Genomic DNA, 22,558 nt, shown 5'->3' with positions numbered 1-22,558 from the left:
AGAGTTGGGCAGCACCCAGCTTGGGTCATGGAAAGGGAGACACCTCCCACCACTGCCACTCCATGGGGAGGGGAAGGGTCACCTCATTCCCTCTGGGAGACACTGGCAAATATGAGAGGCCATCACCTGACACCCTGCACCGATGTCATATGACAGTCCCCCCCCCCCTTCACTTCAACCACATGACTCCCTCTGTCTCCTGCGCCGCTTCCGAGTTGGGACCGCACCTACCCCGCTGGATGTGGCGGCACCCTGTAGATTTACGTGCTCTGATTGGCTAAGCTGTGAGGGCGGCAGGTCGGGATTGGCCAGCCGGAGTGCCTGTCCGGGGTTAGGTTGGCAGCCCTGCGCGCGTTGACATCGGTGACTGTCCCTGCTGCTGATGGGCACGGCTGTAGGAAGCTGGCGGGGGGCTACGCTGGCCTGGGTCCTGGTCCTGCTGGCCGGGGCCGAGGCGCTGGAGAATGGGCTGGCCCGGACCCCCACCATGGGCTGGCTGCACTGGGAGCGCTTCCTGTGCAGCACCAACTGCGCCCGGGAGCCGCACTCCTGTATCAGGTACCGGGCGGGGGGCGCCGGGGCCGCCTCTGTGGCCCTGCAGTCAGCTGCGCTCCGCAGGCGGCCGCCTTTTGGGGGGGGAGCAGGGGGCGAGGCGAGGAGTGGGAGCCACAGCCCCGTGTGAACGCTACTGGGGTTGGATTCGGAGCCGCGGGCCGCTGCAGCGGTGGGAGGAGAGCGGTCAGGTGCCTGGGAACTGAACCTTGCGGCTCTGATGCAAATGGGGAGAGCGTGACTTGCTCACCTTCTAGTTCCCTTTTCCGCAGGCTTAATTACAAGGAACAAAGAGCCGCTTTACTTGTGCCGGCAGAGCACAGGGAACTGATGAGGCTTCGCTTCTCCCTAAGGGCCCGTCCGAACATAAGAGCTGCCCTAGTGGGACAGACCATGGTCTAACTTGCTCCGTATCCTGGCTTCAGCAGTGGCCTGTACCAGGGCTTTAGGGGGAATGTACAGAACAGGGCAATTATGGAGCGATCCACCCCTGTCTTCCCCTTCCTGGCAGTCAGAGGATTAGGGTCACCTCTAAACCTGCACTGCAAAGGGACTGGGCAGGGAATCCAGGGACAATGCAGTTGTCTCTAAATACAACCACGGCCAAGGCTTTAGCATAATTCTGGGACGTGGTTTAAAAAACATCCTGTCCAATCTCATTTGCACTCCGAGACAGATCTTTTTTTCACTCCGCATCTGGGATAACCATGTTATTTGTGCAGTACAGGCAGCAACCAGAACCTTGGTCCCTAAAAGGTTTAGCAATCTTGATGGGGAAGTGTGTGGGGGGTGATCTCTTCCAGGGCTGGAAACAAACCCTCTGCTTGGGATTGGCCAGTGTCCCATTCAGATCTTTAAGATGGGCCTTTGGCTGTTTTTTTCCCAGGCTAACATTTACCACATGAATGTGGATTTCCCACTAGCGGACTCTAACCCATTTGTGTAAAGTGCTTTGAAATCTCTGCATGAAAAACACTTTACAAATATTAGGTGTTTGTAGTATTGTCTTTAATCCAACTGATGTATTTATACTGCACTGTAGCATCTATGTGCCCTTCCTAGGAAGTAACTATGCAGGTAGAAACCATGTGGCTGAAAGATCTCCTGTCTGCTTTTAAGATCAGATTTAGCACAACATAATAAATCTTAACAGACTGTTTTGACTAACCATCATGGTACTTGGACCCCTATGACCTCCTGGTTCTTATGTCCCTCAGTGAGCAGCTGTTTATGCAGATGGCTGACTTGATGGTGTCAGATGGCTGGAAGGATGTAGGCTATGAGTATGTCTGTATTGATGACTGCTGGATGTCTCTGACCCGAGATGATCAGGACAGGCTCCAACCTGACCCAGAACGCTTCCCCAGTGGGATCCGCAAACTGGCTGACTACGTGAGTGTATAGTTAGAGATGGTACCTAAATCTCCATTCATGGGATCTTCATCCTTCCTCTAATTCAGGCCATTTGGAATATTGCATACAGTAAAAGCTATAGTGGGTGCCTCACTTAAATAGAGAGGTGGCAGGGGACTTTCCTTGATTTACAAAAACTGACTACTTTGCTTGATATATTGGAAGGTTTTTTATGATTGATCTTCTTCAGATTGGCTGCCTAGCAAATTCTATACACAGGTTTCTAAACCCTGGCCTCTAGGGACCCCTGAACTAATCCTTAAGAGGATCCTAGCCCCTGGGGTGGGAGGGAGATTTGGTTCTCATTCACATATTTTCCTCTAGGACTATGAATTATATTGGCAGTGAAAGTGGGATCCCAGAGGTTTCTGGGCAGTGATTCTCTCTTGAATGGGCCTGTTCTTGGAGGAGCGGGAAATTCACTCAGCAGCTATGTGGTTAAGGTAGTGCAAAGGGATTTCACTTCTTTCTTGTTCTCCTACTGAGTACCACTGTTTCTCTCTGCCCCATGGCTGTTGGCTCTCATTGTATGTCTGTCTGCTCCCCTCAGGTCCATTCCAAAGGGCTGAAGCTGGGGATTTACGCGGATGTTGGAAACAAAACCTGCGCTGGCTTCCCTGGCAGTTATGGCTACTATGACCTTGATGCCCAAACCTTTGCCAATTGGGGTGTGGACCTGCTGAAGTTCGATGGCTGTAACTACGGCACACAGAACCAGCTGGCAGAAGGTATGTGCCAACTGTAGACATTCCATGTGGGGGGAATGCTTTCTAATCAGCACTGTCTCAGAGCTGAGACAGGTTCAAAAGAGCAGCTCTTCACTGAACATATCCACTGGCACAGGGGATATGAGGAGGAGAGGGTTGGAGGGGAGGGTGCCATCTGAGAACCTAGGGGAACCAAAAGGAAGCTTCTCTGACAGGCCAGACATACATGCCACAGGTCATCTTCATCTTGGGGATCCAGGAGTGGGTCACTCTGACTTCACTTTATCCATTCATCAGCCACCCTTTGTGCACACAATGAGCCTCCACTGCATCTAGTGCCTCCTGCCATGGCTTGGTGCCCTGGGCTTTTTCATAGCTTGAAACCTGCAGGCATGGCTTGAGGGAGCAGCCTTCTCAGACCCAGAGCCTGCATCATTTAGGGAGAGAGGCTCTCCAAGAGGTGTGATCAGACACACTCTGGGGGCCTCTCCACAGTTTGCTCTGTCATCTGCTAACATTACTAATGCTCAGCCCTTCAATAGAGCCTTTCATCCGAGGGACTCAAAGCACTTCAGGCATTGAACCCCTAATCAGCTTGTACCTCACAAAAGTGCAATTCCTGTGGCTCTTAGCAGCAAAGGGACTTGAGAGACCTCTGGGGAAAAACCAACTAGGGAATCCTGTGGCTGCACATACAACTTCAGAACTCAACAGGCAGGTTAGCATAGAAAACTACTAAACTGTGAGTTTACAGTGTTGGTCTACGCTGAGGAGTCAGTCGTGGACCCTCACCACACATAGGCAACCAACCCCAGGCACACGTGCTGTCTAACAAATCGTAGACTCCCATAAAAGGGAAGAGGGCAGCTCAGAAGAGGACTCCTCCTTGACTCAGTCCTTATCAGAGTGGCGGTTGGCAGCAGGCAGGCTGGAGCTGGTTCTGCGCTCTCTCTCAGAGCAAACTGATCAGGGGGTCCTGTCCAAGCTGATTAGTCTAACACACAACTTCAGTGCCTGCAAGTGCCAGGCCCACAGCTGAAAAGCACCTTTAGGCAGTCGTTAGTGAAGCTGGAAGTTCTTGGCAGAGATTCTCTGTGACTCCAGGAGAGTTCTAATTGGAATAGCAAAGGAACTTTCCCTGCTCATGCTTTAACTCAAAGAGGACAAAACAGGACAGGGCTCTCCTAGGTACAAAGATAAGAGTAGTGATACTGGAATCTCACCCAATTGGCTTTGTCTCCTACTGCTTACACATTACCTTCTGAATCCAAATGGCTTAGGGATTCATAAGGGTAAGGAGCGCACATTACTGAGCTGTGCAGTTGTTAGCCACAGCTGGCTTTACTCAAACCGCTCTCAGCATGGAGAACAGCTCATGAAGTTAAAATAGCAGCTGTCTGTAAAAGCAAAAAACTGAGGTTGCCTAATACTACTTGTCTAGACTAGAACCCATCGTACAGTGAGGTGGGAGGAAGCCCCATTACACAGCAGTATGTAATTATTATACCCATTTTACAGAAGAGTACATTGAATCTTAGAGCAGTGTAATGGCTGCCTTAACCTAGGTCATACGGCTGAAACCAGTATCTGACTTGAGGCCCATTCCTCTGCTCTAAGCAATAGACAACACCTTCTCATAACACCTAGCTCTTATATAGCACTTGTCGTCAGTAGATCTTGAAGCTCTTCACAAAGGTAGATGAAGTATCACCCCTGTTTTATAGAAGGGGAAACTGAGACACTGACAGAGCCAGGAATAGAACCCAGCTCCCCTGAGGCTGTTGAGTTTTCTGTCTCCAAGCCACATTACTTCCCTCTTCCTACCTGCTCCAACTTCCTGAAAGGCAGGCAACTGGACTGCAGATGTCTGGCTGGACTATGACAATCCACTCCTTTCTAGCTGGGGTTCTGACTTTCAGTCAATACCATGGGAAATGTCATCACACAACCCACTCCCAGTTTTACTAGAATCTTGATCTGACATTAGACCCAATGGTGCTGAGTTATGTTACCCTCCTGTTTCCCTCTGCCCCAGTAGGTGATATAACCAGGCTACTGTTCTCTTCCTTCAGGTTACAGGAACATGTCTCTGGCCCTGAATAAGACTGGTAGAAGCATTGTGTACTCTTGTGAATGGCCTCTCTACATGAGACCCATGCAGAAGGTAAGGAGTCCTTCCCCAGGGTACTGGCCCTAGTCAGATGTGATGCATGCTGGGAAGACATTGGTGATTCAGAATACTAAGGAAATGAATTAACTTGCAAGATCATCTCAAGTGCGTCTACATGAATCCTGACTGAATATCAAAGGAGCCAAAGTGGCTGAAGGGAGATGGTGAAGGGAAGAAGTGTTGATGAATGAAGGGGCACTGAGCAGAGGGTTAAGGTGGGTCTCAGCTAGCTAAGAATTCATGGCAGAGGCATCCTTTTACTCTGTCCTACCTGTCAGGAGGAACCCTGAGACAATTTGGCCACGCTGCTGAATAGGAGTGATCTATGCAGAACTGGTGCTGTGATGTTCTTCTTCTCTGGGCTCCCCAGAGGATTACAGAATCCACCCCTTAGGCCTATCTGCCAGTAGAGTAATCCCCTGCACCAATGGGGATTTTGGAGTACTGAGCTATCAGGGATTTTTCCACTAGTAGGGTGGGAGAAATCTGTGAGCAAAATCCTAATCCGTAAAGGGACTAGAGTGCGAGACTTCACCCGTAGGTGGCTCCTTCATGCTGTGACATGGCAAAATGTAGCAACCCTCTTCTGTGTAAAGAGGGGACTAAATCCACTGGAAGTTGTAGGCTGTAAACCCCAAGAACCAGGGGTAACTACTTAGGGTGGTACCAGTTATGAGTAGGTTTGATGATGTGACATTAGGCTGAATAAAATCAGGAAGACTTAGGAGGCCATGGAATGTTCTCCCAGGGGACGTGGTTGAAATGCCATCACCCTAGAGTGGGGCAAGTATCAGAGAATGTACCATAGGGAACAATCCTGCAGTGGCCCCAGCACATGGACTGAATAACCTTATGGGTCTTTTCCATCTATAATTCTCCCCAGTGCATCCATCCTTTTATGTCTCCTTATCCTAAATGCTCAAGCTATCTCCTATGAGCGCCCTCTTGCTCTTTGTCCCCCGGCAGCCCAATTACACAGAAATCAAACACTACTGCAATCACTGGAGGAACTTTGCTGACATCTATGATGCTTGGAACAGTGTTAAGAATACCCTGGAGTGGACAGCTTTACACCAAGACAGCATTGTGGATGTTGCTGGGCCAGGGGGCTGGAATGACCCTGACATGGTGAGAACTCCCGAGCTCTTGTTACACTGCAACCACCATGAGGAGGCCTCTACTTGCCTAAAGAATAAGGGGTGGGGAGCAGCACCAATGCAAGATTGTGGAAGGGGAGTCCATTCCTGAGAGCAAAAGAAGGAATCAGGAGGAAACTTTGTAAGGAACTGACTGGGGAAATATGTTGGGGGCAGAGGACCCTCTGTTGTGGTCCTAGCACAACAGGTTCATCAAAGGGGGCCCATGACTCAGGAAAACAGGCAGCCTGGTGGCTGTGCGCTGATGGGGTAGGATATCCACAGTGATGAGGAATGTAACCTGCATGCATTGCTCAGGCTCGGCAGGGAGCCATTGTTTAAGAGCAGCTCTACTCTGAAAAGTAAGCCCAAGGCTTTCAGAAGTGGGCACTAGCTCTGGTTGCCCAGCCTGAGGCCCACTGGGCCCAATTCTCAGAATGCCAATCACTCAGGCCTCTCTAGAGGTGAAAACAGGCCCAAGCTGGGCACCCAGTTAGCAGCCACTCCTCAAGGAGTATTTGACCTCAGACTAAGACTTGTGCTCCGAGTGCTGTCTTTCGGTCAGTCACAACCTTCTTCGTCTACCCCTACCATAACTTTTTGCTTAACTCCTCCAGCTCCTGACCTCCAAATAGCTGCATGACCTTGACATTTGCCCCACTTCCTCCTACTAGCTCATGATGACAGGCTCTGGGTTGTCTAACTAGGATGAAAATGTTAACACCATATGTATTACCATTCTCATTCTACACTTGTCACAGCTGGTGATCGGCAACTTTGGATTGAGCTGGGACCAGCAGCTGACTCAGATGGCGCTGTGGGCTATCATGGCAGCTCCACTGCTCATGTCCAATGACCTACGTCATATCAGCCCCCAGGCCAAGTGGCTGCTCCAGAATAAAGATGTGATTGCCATCAATCAGGACCCGCTGGGCAAGCAAGGATACCGTATCAGCAAGGTATGAGAGGGGCTGGAGCGACTGAAACAGGGAAGAGATTTCCTCTCCTCTCGGGGGTGTGAGATGTAGGTGAAACTAGGTTGCTGGGGGTGGTATGCCTCCCTTGCCTTCCTCAGAGTAGACTGGGGAGAGTAGAGTTTTGAAACATCCACCCACAGAGAACTGAGTCTCACATTCCTTCCTGCCGCCTGCTTAGGGAGAAGATGACTAGGACCTGTAGAGTCAGTCCCACCCCTCAAACATTTGTTTGGTTTCCATTTTTGGCAGGATAACAACTTTGAGCTCTGGGAGCGGCCTCTGTCAGGGGGTGCCTATGCTGTGGCTGTGCTGAATCGACAGGAGATTGGAGGACCCCAGATCTTCAGCTTCTCTACCTCTTTCCTTGGCAATGGCCTGGCCTGCAACCCTGCATGCTCCATCCAGCAGATCCTCCCCACCAGTGAGGACTGGGGACTACACAACTGGGTCTCGGTCTTGAACGTTGAGGTGAACCCAACAGGTACTGTGCTGCTGAAGGTGGTGGTGATCGGGGAGTTCCCAGATGAGAACCCTGTCATGAACATCAACAAAAAACCATCTCCAGATATCTTATAATGTAATGGTGACCTAATTACCCAGGCACCAGAGCTCCTTTGCTCCAATCCTGCCCCTCCACATCTGTGGGCAATAAGTGCTGAAGATCCCATCAGTGATGGGTGAACTTTACCAAATTAACCCTAATCCAGCAAAAAGTACTGTAATCTCTCTCCATCCTTGTGTTGCAGTTACTGGGGAGAGGGTGCCTTTACTTATCCCTGCTAGATCTATCGAAGTCCTGCTCAATGTAGCATGTAACCTAACCTTCCTTTCTCTGGGGGCTAAAGGATTGAGTTGGTCAATTAGACTGGATCAGCCTTCTGTAAAGACCTAATGGCCTTGGCAACAGGTGAGAAAATGCAGAGCAAGCACGTACCATGTTAGTGAGGTTCTTCGGTGGTGCCAGGACTCAGGGGAAGAGTGCTCCCCTCCTGCCTTAACAGCTTCCTCAGGCCATTGTGACTGATGTACACCAGCTGCAAGAAAACACACACTCCACCCTCAAACCCCCACCTGAAGTCATACAGTCACCCCCTACCCTTTTGCCCAAGGTTGCTCTCACCTTGCTGTGATGACTCAGTGTCTTAAGCCAGTACTTTTTAGGCTATCACTTTCTTGCCGGCTGTCTCCCTTTAATATGAGTAAAGGACATTATATCCATGTAGTCATATCTCCCACTCCTGTGGCTTTCACTTTGTTCTAGGATTTTTTTTAAATCCATGTTTCTTCAGGGGAGGGCAGTCACCCATCTTACTGATTGTCCTGGTGCCAGCAGCTGTATGTTCCACTGCTGGCTCTGGACTTTGGACTAAAGAAATACAGTTTTTGGTGCACAGGGATTAATCATTAGCTACCCATAGGTCGAGGATGGTGTGTTAAAGGGGTTTCTCCCCTCCCCACTGATGTTGACTGATGCCAGTAAAAGGAAATGGATTAGGGCAGGTTTGGGCTTTCTGTGTCCTTTCCCCCACCATCTCCTTCCTTTGGTATAATCTACCTTAATAGACACTCGAGGGGGTTGAGGCTTTTTGTAGTGGTGTGTGGAACTGAGCCTACACTCAGCTTGAGTGTGATCTGAGATTTCTGTTGCGGCAGGTTTTCTAGTTCTATTGTGAAACTAATCACATCTACACATACCAAGACACCTGTACATAAAGAACATTGTACACAAGTCTTGCTAAAAAAATTAAAGTTTACCTATTCCTAAACACCTTTGATAATTGTAGTAAAGCACTTCACCAATAGATGGTGCTGATGACTTCTGCCTTCTCTTAGAGATGCACCATCAAAGACTGTCTTCTCATCTAGCATTACATACTACCAATTATTTCAACATGCCTAAAAGGTGCTAAGTTTGCATGCAGAATTGCTACAGGAACCTGTATCCTATCAACGACTTGCTTAAGATGCCACTCTAAACCTCCACTGCAAAGAACAGCTTAGCTATAAAAGCTGTACTTTTGAATTCCAGTCAAAAAATCATCCCATTCATAGTCAATAGCTGACAGACACTATTCTGTTACAAAACATGGAAGGAGTTTCCCCTCCTGCTAATGCTGTAAAAGTTATGCTACAAGAGGCATATACACTAAAACTTAATAGAGCTACCTTCCTGTTGCTGCATATGAAGAATCTCAGTTGTGTGTGGGTAGAGATACATTATCTTTTTTTTCTGCCAAAGTTTAGTCTTCATATCAAGTGGAATTTTACAGAGATGCTGCCAGATGCTCCTTGGCATCCTCTATACAGCTTAGATTTAAGAAAACTAGAGGGCTCCTCTCCTTTGAAGTTGTCATAACTATAAAGGGAAGGGCAACAGCCCTCCTGTGTTCAATACTATAAAATCCCTCCTGGCCAGAGACTCCAAAATCCTTTTACCTGTAAAGGGTTAAGAAGCTCAGGTAACCTGGCTGACACCTGACCCAAGGACCAATAAGGGGACAAGATGCTTTCAAATCTTGGTGGGGGGAGAAGGCTTTTGTTTGTGCTCTTTGTTTTGGGGGTTGTTCGCTCTTGGGACTGAGAGGGACCAGACATCAATCCATGCTCTCCAAATCTTCTGAACCAGTCTCTCATATTTCAAACTTTTACGTAACAGCCAGGCAAGGCGTGTTAGGTTTATCTTTGTTTTCTCAACTTGTAAATGTACCTTTTGCTAGAGTGTTTATCTCTGTTTGCTGTAACTTTGAACTTAAGCCTAGAGGGGGTTCCTCTGGGCTCTTTGAATCTGATTACCCTGTATTTTCCATCCTGGTTTTACAGAGATGATTTTTACCTTTCTTTCTTTAATTAAAAGCCTTCTTTTTAAGAACCTGATTGATTTTTCCTTGTTTTAAGATCCAAGGGGATTGGATCTGGACTCACCAGGATTGGTGGGGGGAAAAGAAGGGGGAAGGTTAATTTCTCCTTGTTTTAAGATCCAAGGGTTTGGATCGGTGTTCACCAGGCAATTGGTGGGTGGGTCTCTCAAGGCTACCCAGGGAAGGGAGTTAGCACTCGGGAGTGGTGGCAGCAAAACCAGATCTAAGCTGGTAGTTAAGCTTAGAGCTTCTCATGCAGGTCCCCACATCTATACCCTAAAGTTCAGAGTGGGGAAGGAACCTTGACAGAAGTAGAGGTCAGTATCTAAGAACAGCACTTGCAATTCATATTCTAATGGATCTCACTGACCTTTTTTAGTGCTAGCTGGTAGTCTGTAACCTTCACACATGGATTTAGTGCTTTATTAAGGTAAGGAATCTCGGGTTGGTGTTAAGTGCTGGTGTGAAACAGAAAGCTAGCCAGGTTTCTCTAAAGCCTATGCCTAAGGATGGGATCAGGCTAAACACTTGCTTCTAGCTGAACAGGCTAATGAGACATTCCCTTTCCAACATGGAGGGTGAAGCAGACCACAGGCTAAATACATGAAGCTTAGCCCACACAACTCTGCTTGTCTGAGCTACCAGCATGTTCACATCTACCAACAGCAATGAACGATCACTGCCTAAAAATGGTACTGGAAAGAGGTGAATCTGTCATAGTGAAATCTCTACATTTTGTATTAGGGCAGCTAGACCCTGCCACAAGGGCCTTTGTACATTTACTCCCTATAATTTTCAGTTTACTACTAGTGCTTGTAGAGAAGAGGGATCTAAACTGAGGCCAGCTCTATATATCTAGTATAAGGAATGAGACCAACTGCTATTCAGTAGGCTCAGCAAAAGCCAAGCCAGCCCTCCCCCATGCATTAGAACCATCACTTAGGGGGTAAGCTGATCTTACCCTGTATTAAGTGCTTTTAGAGAAAAGGGAGGGGTGAGTAAGGGTAAGGCCTGGTCCATGCAAACTATATCACTATAATAAAGGTGGAATTTTATACAATTTAGTTAAACTGCTGCAGCTTTGTATACAGACATCAATTTAACTCTGTCTTAAAGTGGTTTAGCTTGTGGCCATACATTTTCAGAAACAAGCAACACTACTGAAGCAGGTTTAAAACAGGTAAGTGGTCACATACCAGAGTTTGCACTAATTTAATTAAATCAATTAAGGATAACCAGTGCAACTTCTGTTTAGACAGTCCCATGGAGTCCTATACATAGACACAGCCCTACCTTCTACTCCCTTTTGTGGAAGGAACCTGGGACAGTAGCAACATGTGGCTTCCACACCACATTGGTACATCAGACTAGTAGGCCCTGAGCAACCTCCCAGGAGCTAAGTATCAGAGGGGTAGCCGTGTTAGTCTGAATCTGTAAAAAGCAACAGAGGGTCCTGTGGCACCTTTAAGACTAACAGAAGTATTGGGAGCATAAGCTTTCGTGGGTAAGAACCTCACTTCTTCAGATGCAAGTAATTGAAATCTCCAGAGGCAGGTATAAATCAGTGTGGAGATAACGAGGTTCTCCACACTGATTTATACCTGCCTCTGGAGATTTTCATTACTTGCATCTGAAGAAGTGAGGTTCTTACCCACGAAAGCTTATGCTCCCAATACTTCTGTTAGTCTTAAAGGTGCCACAGGACCCTCTGTTGCTCCTCCCAGGAGCTGACACCTTTGAGTGTGGAGTAAAAAAAAAAAAAAGTTTTTCTAGCTGCAGACAGAATTTATTCTAAAACCTCTTTTTAGGCAGCATCAGCCCATACAAAAGCAATGTTCAACCACTGGTGAGATTTCCCAGTCCCGGAGAGCTTTATTCAGTGGCAGCTCCCATTTGGGTTTGATATACCCTGAAGTCCCTCCCTAGCAATAAGGAAATACACAAGAGCAGCAGATTCTTTCCACGTACTTTAATGGATTCCATAACAATGAACAAGATGGAGTTTAGAACTGGATCACCTGGCCCTGTAAGAGAGAAAAGACTGATTGAGTATGTGGAATACAGAACCCTACCACAAACATTTCAACTCGCCTCAGGGACCTCTATGGAGCATTATTCAAACAGCACCCTCTCACAGCCATTCTGAAAATCCAGTGACTAACATTACTCTCCCTGCCAAAAGCCAACTCTGCAACCCCATTAGTTTCTCCATTAAATAGTTACAGCCAACGAGCAGCAGGATCTTTACATTAATATAGAGGTGGCTAAGATCTGCTGGCCAGCTCTGGAAGTGTAGTTTTCTCACCATGCTCAGCACTGAAGTGGCCACAGTCCACAGTTTAACTTTCACCCACAACCCCTCTCAGCACATACCTTTCTCTTCTTATCTCCTCCCAGCTCAAAGTGCTTGCACCTCTTAATGGCCAGCATTCTCTTGGACCTGCAATTGGGTTCCACACACTCAAGCCTCAGCACAATCTTCTTCGTGGTTTTGGCCTGGAGAGAGAAAGTCAGTGAACAGAATATTCCCAGTAGCAGGCAAAGCCAGCCATCATTTAGCCCTAGAGAGGAACAGCTCATCCTGATGTACACTGCAGGCTAGGCGCTCCAAGGCCTTTCGGGAACAAAAACCCAGCAGCCTTGGGGGTTTGGAGACAAGAAATCTGGGAACAAACTCAACTTCCTATTCGGAATGAAGAGCACAGAGTTGACAAAACCATGGGGCCAGTTTCCCAGCACAGATCTGTTACCACATTTCAGTCCTGGCCTGCAATATTCTGTCCATCCACAGGTTCTAGTCTGGGTCCTAGAGATTAATGGTAATCCTAACCAGCAGCACTCCTTTTACCACTGGCTACTCAAATAGTTTCCAATACTACCAAGCAAACCAGATTATATTATGGTTCTGACAGACATGAAACTACACTGAACACACCCATCCTTCTGCTTGTTACCCAAGGATGGCAGTCACCAACTGTGCCGTACAGCCAGCATGCTAAAGCTACTTTGCAATGTCTCTCCCTATGCTCCTAATAGACCCAAGCAACACTGAAAAGCCACCAGTCTTAAAAGATGACCTGCAAATGAAAAAGTCTGAGTTGTGCCTATGTTCGTTATAAGGACCTGGAAAAAAAGTTATGGGGCTAATTCTGCTTTTTTTTAAAATTACATTAGAAATTCCAATCTTTTTCCTGGAAGCCAAGAGAGGACCAGAAAACTAAGATGATACGCTGAGTTCACCAGTCCCCATTATCAGAGACATCTAATGAATCTTCCAGCAAAAACAGAAAACCAGACATGACACTCCAGATATTTCTATGGTTAAAATAAAAGTAAATCTCCCCACGCATTTTTTAAAGAAGGGCAGTTCTCCAGGCATCCTTTATACTTATGAAGCAGTGAAAGTGGGTACAAATCCATTTCCCCCCTCAGATCACCTTTAACATACAGTCTTAGGCCTGGGCTACACAGTTGTTGCACTGTATAACTTTTTTTTTTGTAAGCAAAAATCATATTCCTAACCAAAACAGTTATGATAGTAAATCTCTTAGTGTTGACACTGTTTATAGACATTGGATTTTTAAAATTCTTCCAGTCATAACGATTTAAGGAATCAGCAACATGAGCAAGTGAAAGGGGTAATTTAATTTCTATCCCCATTATGTCCCTTTAAAAAAAGTCAGTGGGGCGGCCATTCCCTTCTGTCATTCAAGGGACATTGGCCAGCCCCGGCCAGGAGCAGAGCCCTGGGCTGGCTGCCGGTACCCCAGGCCAGCAGCGGGATGAGCAGGCCCGGATCCCAGCTGGCAGGGAGCCGGGCGGCTGGAACCCCAGACCAGCAGTGAGGTGAGCAGGGCTGGCGGCTGGAATCCCAGGCCGGCAGCAGGCTGAGCGGGGCCAATGGCCGGGACCCCGGCTGGCAAGGGGCCGGCGGCCGGAACCCCAGACCATCAGTAGGCTGAGCGGGGTGGCAGACAGAACCCCAGACCGGCAGCGGTTCACCTGCTGCCGGTCTGGGGTTCTGCTGGCTCCTCCTAGCTGGGGTCCCGGCCATCGGCCCCGCTCAACCTGCTGCCAGCCATGGGTTCTGTTCACCCAGGCCAGCAGCGGGCTGAGCGAGGCCGGTGGCCAGGACCCCAGTTGGCAAGGGGGCCGGTGGCCGGAACTCTAGACCCTCAGCTGGCTGAGCGGCTCAGCCCGCTGCCGGTCTGGGGTTCCATCCGCCGGCCCCCCGGCTGGCAGGTGCCGGCAGAACCCCAGACTGGCAGCGGGTGAACCGCTGCCGGTCTGGGGTTCTGTCCACCACTCCGCCGCTGGTCTGGGGTTCCGTTGCCAGCCAGGGTCCCCGCTGCCAGCCTAGGGTTCCATTCACCCAGGCAGGCGGCGGACTGAGTGGGGCCGGCGGCCAGAACCCCGGCTGGCAGCAGCGTGCCAGTAAAAAATCGGCTCGCGTGCCGCCTTTGGCAAGTATGCCACAGGTTGCCAACCCCTGCACTAGACAAAGGCATGCTACTTCAATCTATCATGAGGAAAAATTTCCCATTTGGCCAAGGAGCAGCAGAGGAAAGAAATGAATTCAGGCACGAAAGGGCAAAACCTGTCATCAATACAAGTTGCTGAGCCTCAAGAACAGCAAGATTACACTCACTGCACCCAGTCTAGACCCATGCCAACATGCACAGACATCCCTACCCAAGGCTACCTACACATGCTATGAGTCTCTACTCAACAAACATCATGCCAGGCTATAGGAGTCTCTGAATTACCTCTGTTCACCAGAACACATGAAACTGACCAGAAGGTTTCAACACCCTCTTTCGTTTAGCATGCTCACCTTCTTACGGAAGATAGGCTTTGGCTGACCACCATAACCACTCTGCTTCCGATCATATCTCCTCTTTCCTACAGGGAAGAAACAAAACTATTCAGGCCAACAGTTGAAACTCATGACTGTCCAAGGATCCTAAGAGCCTCCACCCCATAATGACTATAGATTGTTAAACAGTTATGAAACCTAACAAATTCTCCACACATATCCGCTCCATTATCCCTTGTGCTTATTACCTCAAGAGCAATACATTACCCACTGCTAGGATTCAAACCCCCTTGGGCTCCCACTACCAGTAGTAATCATAACCCCATTACTGTCCACACTGGTGGTATATCTCACAGAGTAATAAATTCCTGCCTCCCAATGGAAAATTAGTCTAGAAATGCACTGATCTGCCCCTTACCCTGAGCATAGAGAGAGTCCTTGCCCTTCTTGTACTGGGTCACTTTGTGGGGCTGGTGCTTGCCACATTTCTTGCAGTAAGTCCTGCGGGTTTTGGGGACGTTCACCTAGCAGAGAACAATGTAGCATGTTAGAGTAATTGCCATGTAATCTGCCTGGGGCGTTCGAGCATTGCAGCTAAAGCAGGGCTAAGCATGAACAATGTCACCCTGCCCCATTTCCCCCCAGCAACTGGGATTACAGCCAGTACACGACTGCCTCTCTCTCCCAGCACAGGCGGGCGGTGCCCACTAATCCCACTGCCTCGACACAGCAGGTAAAGCGAGGGGACGTGGGAGATGCCGCCCAATCCGAGCAGTGCAGCCAGCAGTGCCGGGTGAGCGCCCCCAGCCCATGCCCGCCCACCACGGGCTCGGCTAATAGAGGGGAGACAGGCCCGCGGCGGCTCCGCTCCCCGGGGCCAGCGACCCCTTCCTGCCTCTCCTCGCACCCAGCTCCCGGGAGCGGACAGGGCCCCAACCCACCCGACCGAGCCACGGCGGGATCTCCCGGATCGGCCCCGGCCGAGTCCCTTCACAGCGCCTCCCCGAAGCATGTGGCCCGGCCCCGGGCTCAGGCGGGCGGTCCCCGAGGCGGATGGCGGCGGATACACCCAGGGCAGCCCCCTCTCACCATCCTGCCAGCAGCAGCAGCGACAGCACGGAAAGAAGGAACCTGACCCGGAAGCGGAAGGGAATAAACACTAGGGCGGAACAATAGAGTGAAAACGGCGAACCAGAGGGCCGGTTGGCGACCATGGAGTGTGGCAGCAGCGAGCAGTGCGCCACCTACTGGAGAGAAGCAGATATTGCTGAGAAGGATGAAAGGAGACCGTTCATTGGTTGGGAAAGATCCTGGCTGGGCCAGTGTGAGCCATAAAGATGAAGGAGAGCCTCTGATTGGTTGAGCTCCCGCCCAGCGTGGGGCAGAGGACACTGGAAGGGGTTGTGTGTGACAGTGAAATGCCGCAGCTGTATGAGCAAAAGGTGCATTGCACGTGCAAGATCTACTGCATGACCTGTGTGCAGGCATGTCTGTATTTGCACGAACCCACAGCCTGTGGGTGCAGTTGAGGGTCGTCTAGTTGTACATAGCAACAGAGGGTCCTGTGGCACCTTTAAGACTAACAGAAAGGTGCCACAGGACCCTCTGTTGCTTTTTACAGATTCAGACTAACACAGCTACCCCTCTGATACTAGTTGTACATGAGGCCCTAGGGGCCTGACCCTGAGAGATGACACTGGAGTCATTGGCAGTTGCAGGTCTCAGGCGCGGCTGTGCAGAGTTCAGCTACCCCACCTGGGGATTTCGGTATGTTCTTCAGGGAAATGGATGTAGTTTGTGGAGTAAAACTGCCCTGTCCATTATTCCTGAGTGTTACCAACCCTTTCCACAGACAGAACGCGTGCAAAGGTGCAGGTCATTCCATCCCATACCAACAGGGTGTCTACTGGGGAATGAAATCCTTAAATGACAAAGAAATTCATAATACTGCCAAGGCAGCAAAAATGCAGAAGTGTATTTCCTCTTATGTTACCATTTTTATCAACAGCAAAAAATTACCCTTAGCTAATGACTCAGTAGGAGGAAGTGTCTGGCCATGTCTCTGCCTCCAGCTCCAGAAAAAGCTCCAGTTAAATATGGCACATTAGTAGGGGCTGTCTCTGCCCCTCTCACCCCTACAATCCCCGTTGCCCTACATGTGGAGCAGCTGGCTCTGCCCCTCTCCCCCCACACATCCCTTTGTCCCACATAGGGAAGGGAGCTCCAAGGGTATGTCTACATTGCAATAAAACTCCCACGTCTGGCCTGGGTCAGCTGGACTATAAAATGGCAGTGTAGATGTCCAGGCTTGGGCTGGAGCCTGGGTTCTGGGGCCCTCCCCCTGAGCCCAAATATCTACACTGCAATTTTTCAGCCCCACGAGTCCAAGTCACATGATCTGGGCCAGCCACGTGTATTTTATTGCTATGTAGACAGACCCTTACTGTCTCCACCCAACTGCTCCACATTTCTCATCTGTCTTGTCCTGTTCTCTCTTGTCCTGTTCCTCTGCCTGTCCTCTTCTATCTTGCCTGCCTGTCCTGTCTCTCTATCTGATCTCCCTTTTATTGTCTGTCTGACGTCTGTCTGTTTGTCGCTCCATCTGTCCTCTCTCATTCTGCCTATGCCCTGTGTCTCTCTCCTTCCATTGCTGTGCCCCTGCCCATTGTCCCACCCTGCCTTTCTGCAGACACACCTCCTACCACTCACAGGCCAACCCCATGGCTTGGCCCTGGTGCCCTCTCTGCGTAGGACTCATGGTGGCACTGTTGGAGGCTGCCTGTGGGATCAAGAGGAAACAAAGCTACTGGCTTAAGTCAGAAACCAAAAAAGGGAACTGAAAGGGTGGGGTTAGCTCTCAGTGGCCTTCCTTCCTCCCTCTCAGCTCTCTGTGAGAATGAGTCGCCTGCTGCCATTCCTATCACTAGCCGACCACCCCTGCATTTCAAACCAGCTGCCCACTGGCTGTTCTGGAGTCTGAATGCCACTGGGAAGCCACCCTTAGTGAAGAGAGCCAGCTCTGGGGCAGGCGCATGGAGGAGTGACAGGAGATCACCAGTAAGTTTCTGGAGACCCATTGGACCCTGTTGGGTGTGTGGAGGGGAGGTGATGAGGGTTGAGAGGGCAGCTGCTGTGCGTTGCACTGAGACCGGGAGGGGAGTGTCCAGCGTGTGCCACATGGAGTAAGCAGAGAAGGACATGCCATGCTTGGGAGCAATGCCCAGCAAGGGGTGTGGTATCCAGAGGGGAGGAGGAGCGGGTGTGAAAGCCATCGTCAGTACATAACCAATGTGCCAGACAGGCGGAATGACTGTGAAGGGTGGCTGCACAGTGTGACACGAGCAACATGAGATGCAGGATTGGAAAGTGTCTGGACGTCTCATGGGCTACACAGGGAGACCCCATAGACCCTAGAGATCACCCAGTGTGAGAGTACATCCAGGGCCTGCACCCAAGGCCAGATAGGGTGACCAGACAGCAAATGTGAAAAATTGGGAAGGGGGTGAGGGGTAATAGGTGCCTATATAAGAAAAAGACCCAAAAATCGGGACTGTCCCTATAAAATCGGGACATCTGGTCACCCTAAGGCCAGAGTCTACAAGGGGTCAGAGTCCATAGGGTTAGGACTTGGGGAGGGTAGAGGTGGGGGGAAATCACACACAGGGTCAGAATACAGGAATGTAGGAACTGCCAAATCAGAGAAGCCCAGTAGCCAATCGCCTCTCACAGTGACCAGTGCCAGCTCGTTCCGAGGACAGTGCAATGACCAGTCGGGCAGGACCATGTCCAAAAGGGAAGTTTCTTCCTAGGCAGTTAGTCCTGAAACAGGAGGGTGCATGACCTTTATACATGTCCATTTTAGCTTGTGGGACTGCAGATATTATTATTCACCTAAATGTCTCATACTTATTTGGATCCTACTTGGCTCTGTGCCTCAGGAATGCCTTGTGGCAATGAGTTCCCCAGGTATCAATAGCAGCAATTCACATGGGGTCAGGATTGGTCTGGGGGCTCACCATGGCTTAGAGTCCCCATAAGGTTCACACAGTGGGTGACAGGGCCCTGATGTCCTCCCAGGCTGATAACATGGTCACTGGTGTACACAAAGGGATCAGGGGCCAAGGAGACAGAACAAGGTGGTGGGAGTCGGGACTCCTGGTTCCATTCCCAGGTCTACCACTGAATTATTGTGTAACCTCAGGCCAGTCACTTCCTCTTGCCACGACTCAGTTTCCCCTGTGGCACCATAGTGATAATGGCATGCACCCACCTTGCAGGCGCTGTCATTTATGTGTAAAGGGCTTTGAGATCCATGGCTAGAAGGTCAAGGTGGGCAAAGCATGCCTAGATGTGACTGCCCTCCCTACCCGCCCAACCTGTGGGCAACAACAGAACTGAGCTGGAGCGTCTCAGCTTCATATAGCGCCACCTGCAGGGCAGCAGAGACACTGCCGAGTCCAGAGCATCAGCCGGGCAGGCGGAGGGGGAAGGGAGAGATGCAGAGCAGGGATGCGGGAGCAGCAGGGGAGAGTCCATATGGCGAAGGGTGCCCCTTGTTTCTTGTCTCCAGCACCCCCTGTCTCTGGCTGTCTTTCTCCCCAGCCTCCTGCCTCTCCATCCCCAGTTGTCAGCCTTGCAGCTCCCACCTTGCCCTCCCTTTGTCCGTCTCGTCTGCGCAGGCCTGGCCTGCTGATGTACCAGCCAACTGGCTGCAGCATGCTGCAGGGAAGGAGGAAGCCTGGCACCCAGCATACAGTTTAGTATGGCTAATGGCTTTCTTCTTCTCTGCCTGGCCAGGTCCACCTGAGCTCCTCTAGCAAGGGGAGGGGGGAGCTGGCCGAGCTGAATGATGGACAGGAAAGGGTGGCCGCTTCTGTTCATCATGCCAAAAAGTCACCTGTTTCTGCTAGCGAGTGGGGGGCAGGGGTAGGGGCTCCAGCTCTCAATGAGGGGTTTCTTTCTAAGATACAAGACACTCGGCTGAGTCTCAGCATAATTTGAACACTACTGTGGTTTGATAAGTGGGGTCCCAGGTGTTCTGCTGCCTAGACATGATGAAATACTGCTCTCTTGCTAAAGGAATGTGCTAAAGTGCTGTGATCTAGCAGAGGGGAGGCAGTCATACCTCAGGGCTGGGTGTGTCGCCGGGTGCGGCGGTACCTCGGGGCTGGGCGCGTCGCCGGGTGCGGCGGTACCTCGGGGCTGGGTGTGTCACCGGGGTACCTCGGGGCTGGGCGTGTCGCCGGGGTACCTCGGGGCTGGGCGTGTCGCCGGGTGCGGCAGTACCTCGGGGCTGGGCGTGTCGCCGGGTGCGGCAGTACCTCGGGGCTGGGCGTGTCGCCGGGGGTTGACAGGGCAAAGATGATACTGTGTTAACCTTCCCCTTCGTTTTTTGGTCACTGAATTTTATTTCACTCAGTTAAGGCTCTGAAATGCAAAGATCGTTTCTTGTAAAAACTTCTTGTTATGCTGCGAGCCTGAAGTGGCTGCTTCCCACCAAGTGAAATCAAACTGCACAGCCAGAGATAGTTGCTCCCAGGACTGAGCGCTAGGTAGGCTAAGGACATAAAATTGAACCCCACTGGGGAGTGAGGAGATCCAGGCACAGCGGCCTCCTGAAATGTCTTGTTTTAACCCCGGACTTCTCAGAGCTCTGAACTCAGCTGTCGTCATTGTTTTATCTCTGAATCCATCCCTTGCTAAAGAACCCCCACCTCCTCCCCTACACCCATGCTGGGGAGTTCCTTCAGACCATCTCTTGCTGCTTCCTTTCCCTGCTCCATTGCTGGTCATCACTGGACTGACTCAGCAAACTACTGCCATGGCACTTGAATGGGGATCCCACAGTGTGTTGGGGTCAGAAGTAGGGCTGGCAATGGGAATTACCCCGTCTAAGGTTAAACTGGCAGAGTGGCTATATGCAACCCCTTGCCATCCAGGACCTGGCATGTCTGAGACATGGGGGTGGGGGGGAGGCGCCACAGGATGCTGCATTTCAATTATTATCTGCTTCTCATGGCTTCTAGAGGGCCCTGGGCAGCCCTAACATAAGTTAGAGCATCCCCGAGGCTGCTCTAAATTGCACCAGGGGCCAGAGAGGGCCCCAAATGACCCCAGAATATAGCATGGTCCTTCCCCTTCCCCGTTCCAGCACTGAGCATAGGAATGGAGCAACTAGAATCAGGGCCTCTCTCTACCCTGCCCGCTCCAGCCCCAATCCCCAGTGTAAACCCAGCCAGCCCTGCTCTCCAACCCCTCCCGTCTCCTGCTACACTCTAGGGAGCCCAGCTCCACTCTGCCTTTGCTCTGTGTTCAGACCTTGTGTTTGTGCCAGGAGCCAAGCCCCAGCAGAGCAGGAATCCCTGAGTGAGTCCATTTGAGAACTCTGCCCCTGCTCCTGGGGGCATCTTCAGTTGCTTCCAGGGCGTCAGTGCTCATTGAGAGCAAACCTGGCTCCAGTTAAAGCAACATGTTTGACTGCAGAGCCTTGATGGCTGGGCTATGCAAATCCCCACAGTGGCACAGATGAGTGAGCTGGGCAGGTTCCTCTCAGAGGGGCTGAGGGCTGTAGCTCAGCTCAGCCACGTGTATCTCACTTTCAGCACAGGGACAAGATGCTCAGGGAGGAGGGGCAGTCGATGAAATCACAAAGCAGGACACTGGCACAGCTGTGTGCTGCAGGATCCCTCTGGGGTTCCTGAACCAAAGCTTAGCATCTATTAAACTTAGAAACAAACTTATATTGCCAGGAACACGTAACCCAAAAAGCAGCCTCAGCATTTTAGCAGCTGCCACATTTTCCTGTGATCAGCCTCTTCGAAACGGCTCTTCTGCTTAGCTCTGTCTCCACACTAATTGCACACAGATGCAGACTGGAACATTAGTTGAAACAATATATTGGGCCAAATTCCACATTGCAGCTCCCCTTGATTTCAGCTACAGTTAAAAACAGCATCCTGGTCTACCATCTTTTGCTTTTTCACCCAGGCCCTGCTAGGCAAGAGGAACCCAGCCATTGACATGGACCCCACATTCCTACTTTTGCATATACCGCAAAAGAAGTAGCCCTTTAGTTGCTGTGTTGACTATTGTACAGTGCTGCTCTGTCCCAGGCTCCAGCTATCATTCAACCTCTCCTCTTCCCCATGGCTACACTGATGACCAGGAGTTACCCATTCAGTTATAGTGGCCTCATTGGGACACACTTTTACACCCGGGGTTGTTCTTTGCCCTTTACATCAGAGACAGTAACAGCGGAGGGTCCCCGCCAGAGAGAATACAGCTGGGGGAGGGAGGGGTTCCCATTCTTTTTCACCACAGAGCTGGGGGGAGGGGATATTCCTGCTGTAGGATGGACAGATGCAAGGAAGTGGAGTGAGAGGACAGAAAGATGGACACGGATTGCAGAAGTTTGGGGGAAGTAGGGGCTGATCGATCTCTCTCTCTCTCTGCTGTAGGGCTTCAGGGGAATTCCCCAGGAAGCCTCAGGACTTGGGGACCTCCCCTTCTATCCCCCAATCAATGACAGATTAAGCACAGATCTCATTGGTTCCTGGCGGGCAGGGACACAGGATGCAATGTACATGCATAGAATAGATCCATCTGTAGGGCCCCACTGCTTGAGGGGAGTGGGGCCAGGAGGCACAGGAACCGTGAGCTCAGGGTACCCTCCCTGTTGTTTCTTGGGTTTAGATTTCCAGCACCTCCTTGAGGTGTGCATCCAGACAGCCCAGAATGCACTGCATAGCGGCATGCTAAATTCAGACACAAGAAGCATGAAGCATCCGGTGGATAGCTCATGTGACAGGCCAAGCACACACACAGTTGGGGGCATCAGATAATCACACAGAGCCACTTCCATCCCCCTTATCTGAAGGGAGAAAAGACCACCCCCGTCTCTTTGGGCCCTAGCTTAGAGATCCCATGAGC

General features: G+C 50.5%; 2 protein-coding genes across 2 annotated transcripts; one reads left to right on the top strand and one right to left on the bottom strand.

Annotated features, from left to right (window-relative positions):
- Positions 1-303: 303 nt before the first annotated feature.
- On the top strand, positions 304-8,299 carry GLA (galactosidase alpha). The gene is made up of 7 exons (XM_024216185.3): positions 304-558; positions 1,770-1,944; positions 2,516-2,693; positions 4,745-4,836; positions 5,809-5,970; positions 6,740-6,937; positions 7,205-8,299. The coding sequence occupies exons 1-7, from the start codon at positions 383-385 to the stop codon at positions 7,529-7,531; spliced, it is 1,308 nt and encodes a 435-aa protein (XP_024071953.1). The 5' UTR covers positions 304-382; the 3' UTR covers positions 7,532-8,299.
- A 3,468-nt stretch (positions 8,300-11,767) lies between these two features.
- Positions 11,768-15,795, bottom strand: RPL36A (ribosomal protein L36a). The gene is made up of 5 exons (XM_024216184.1): positions 15,719-15,795; positions 15,048-15,153; positions 14,648-14,715; positions 12,187-12,309; positions 11,768-11,837 (listed from the first exon to the last, which is right to left on the bottom strand). Exons 1-5 carry the CDS (start codon positions 15,719-15,721, stop codon positions 11,817-11,819), a joined length of 321 nt encoding a protein of 106 aa, XP_024071952.1. The 5' UTR covers positions 15,722-15,795; the 3' UTR covers positions 11,768-11,816.
- Between the last annotated feature and the right edge of the window lie 6,763 nt (positions 15,796-22,558).

This window comes from Terrapene carolina, unplaced genomic scaffold (genome assembly GCF_002925995.2).
Source record: "Terrapene carolina triunguis isolate 2854851 unplaced genomic scaffold, T_m_triunguis-2.0 Scaffold131, whole genome shotgun sequence".
Taxonomy (NCBI): Eukaryota; Metazoa; Chordata; order Testudines; family Emydidae; genus Terrapene; species Terrapene triunguis.
Note: the sequence above shows the minus strand (reverse complement) of the source record. Positions and strands in the feature narration are given on the sequence as shown.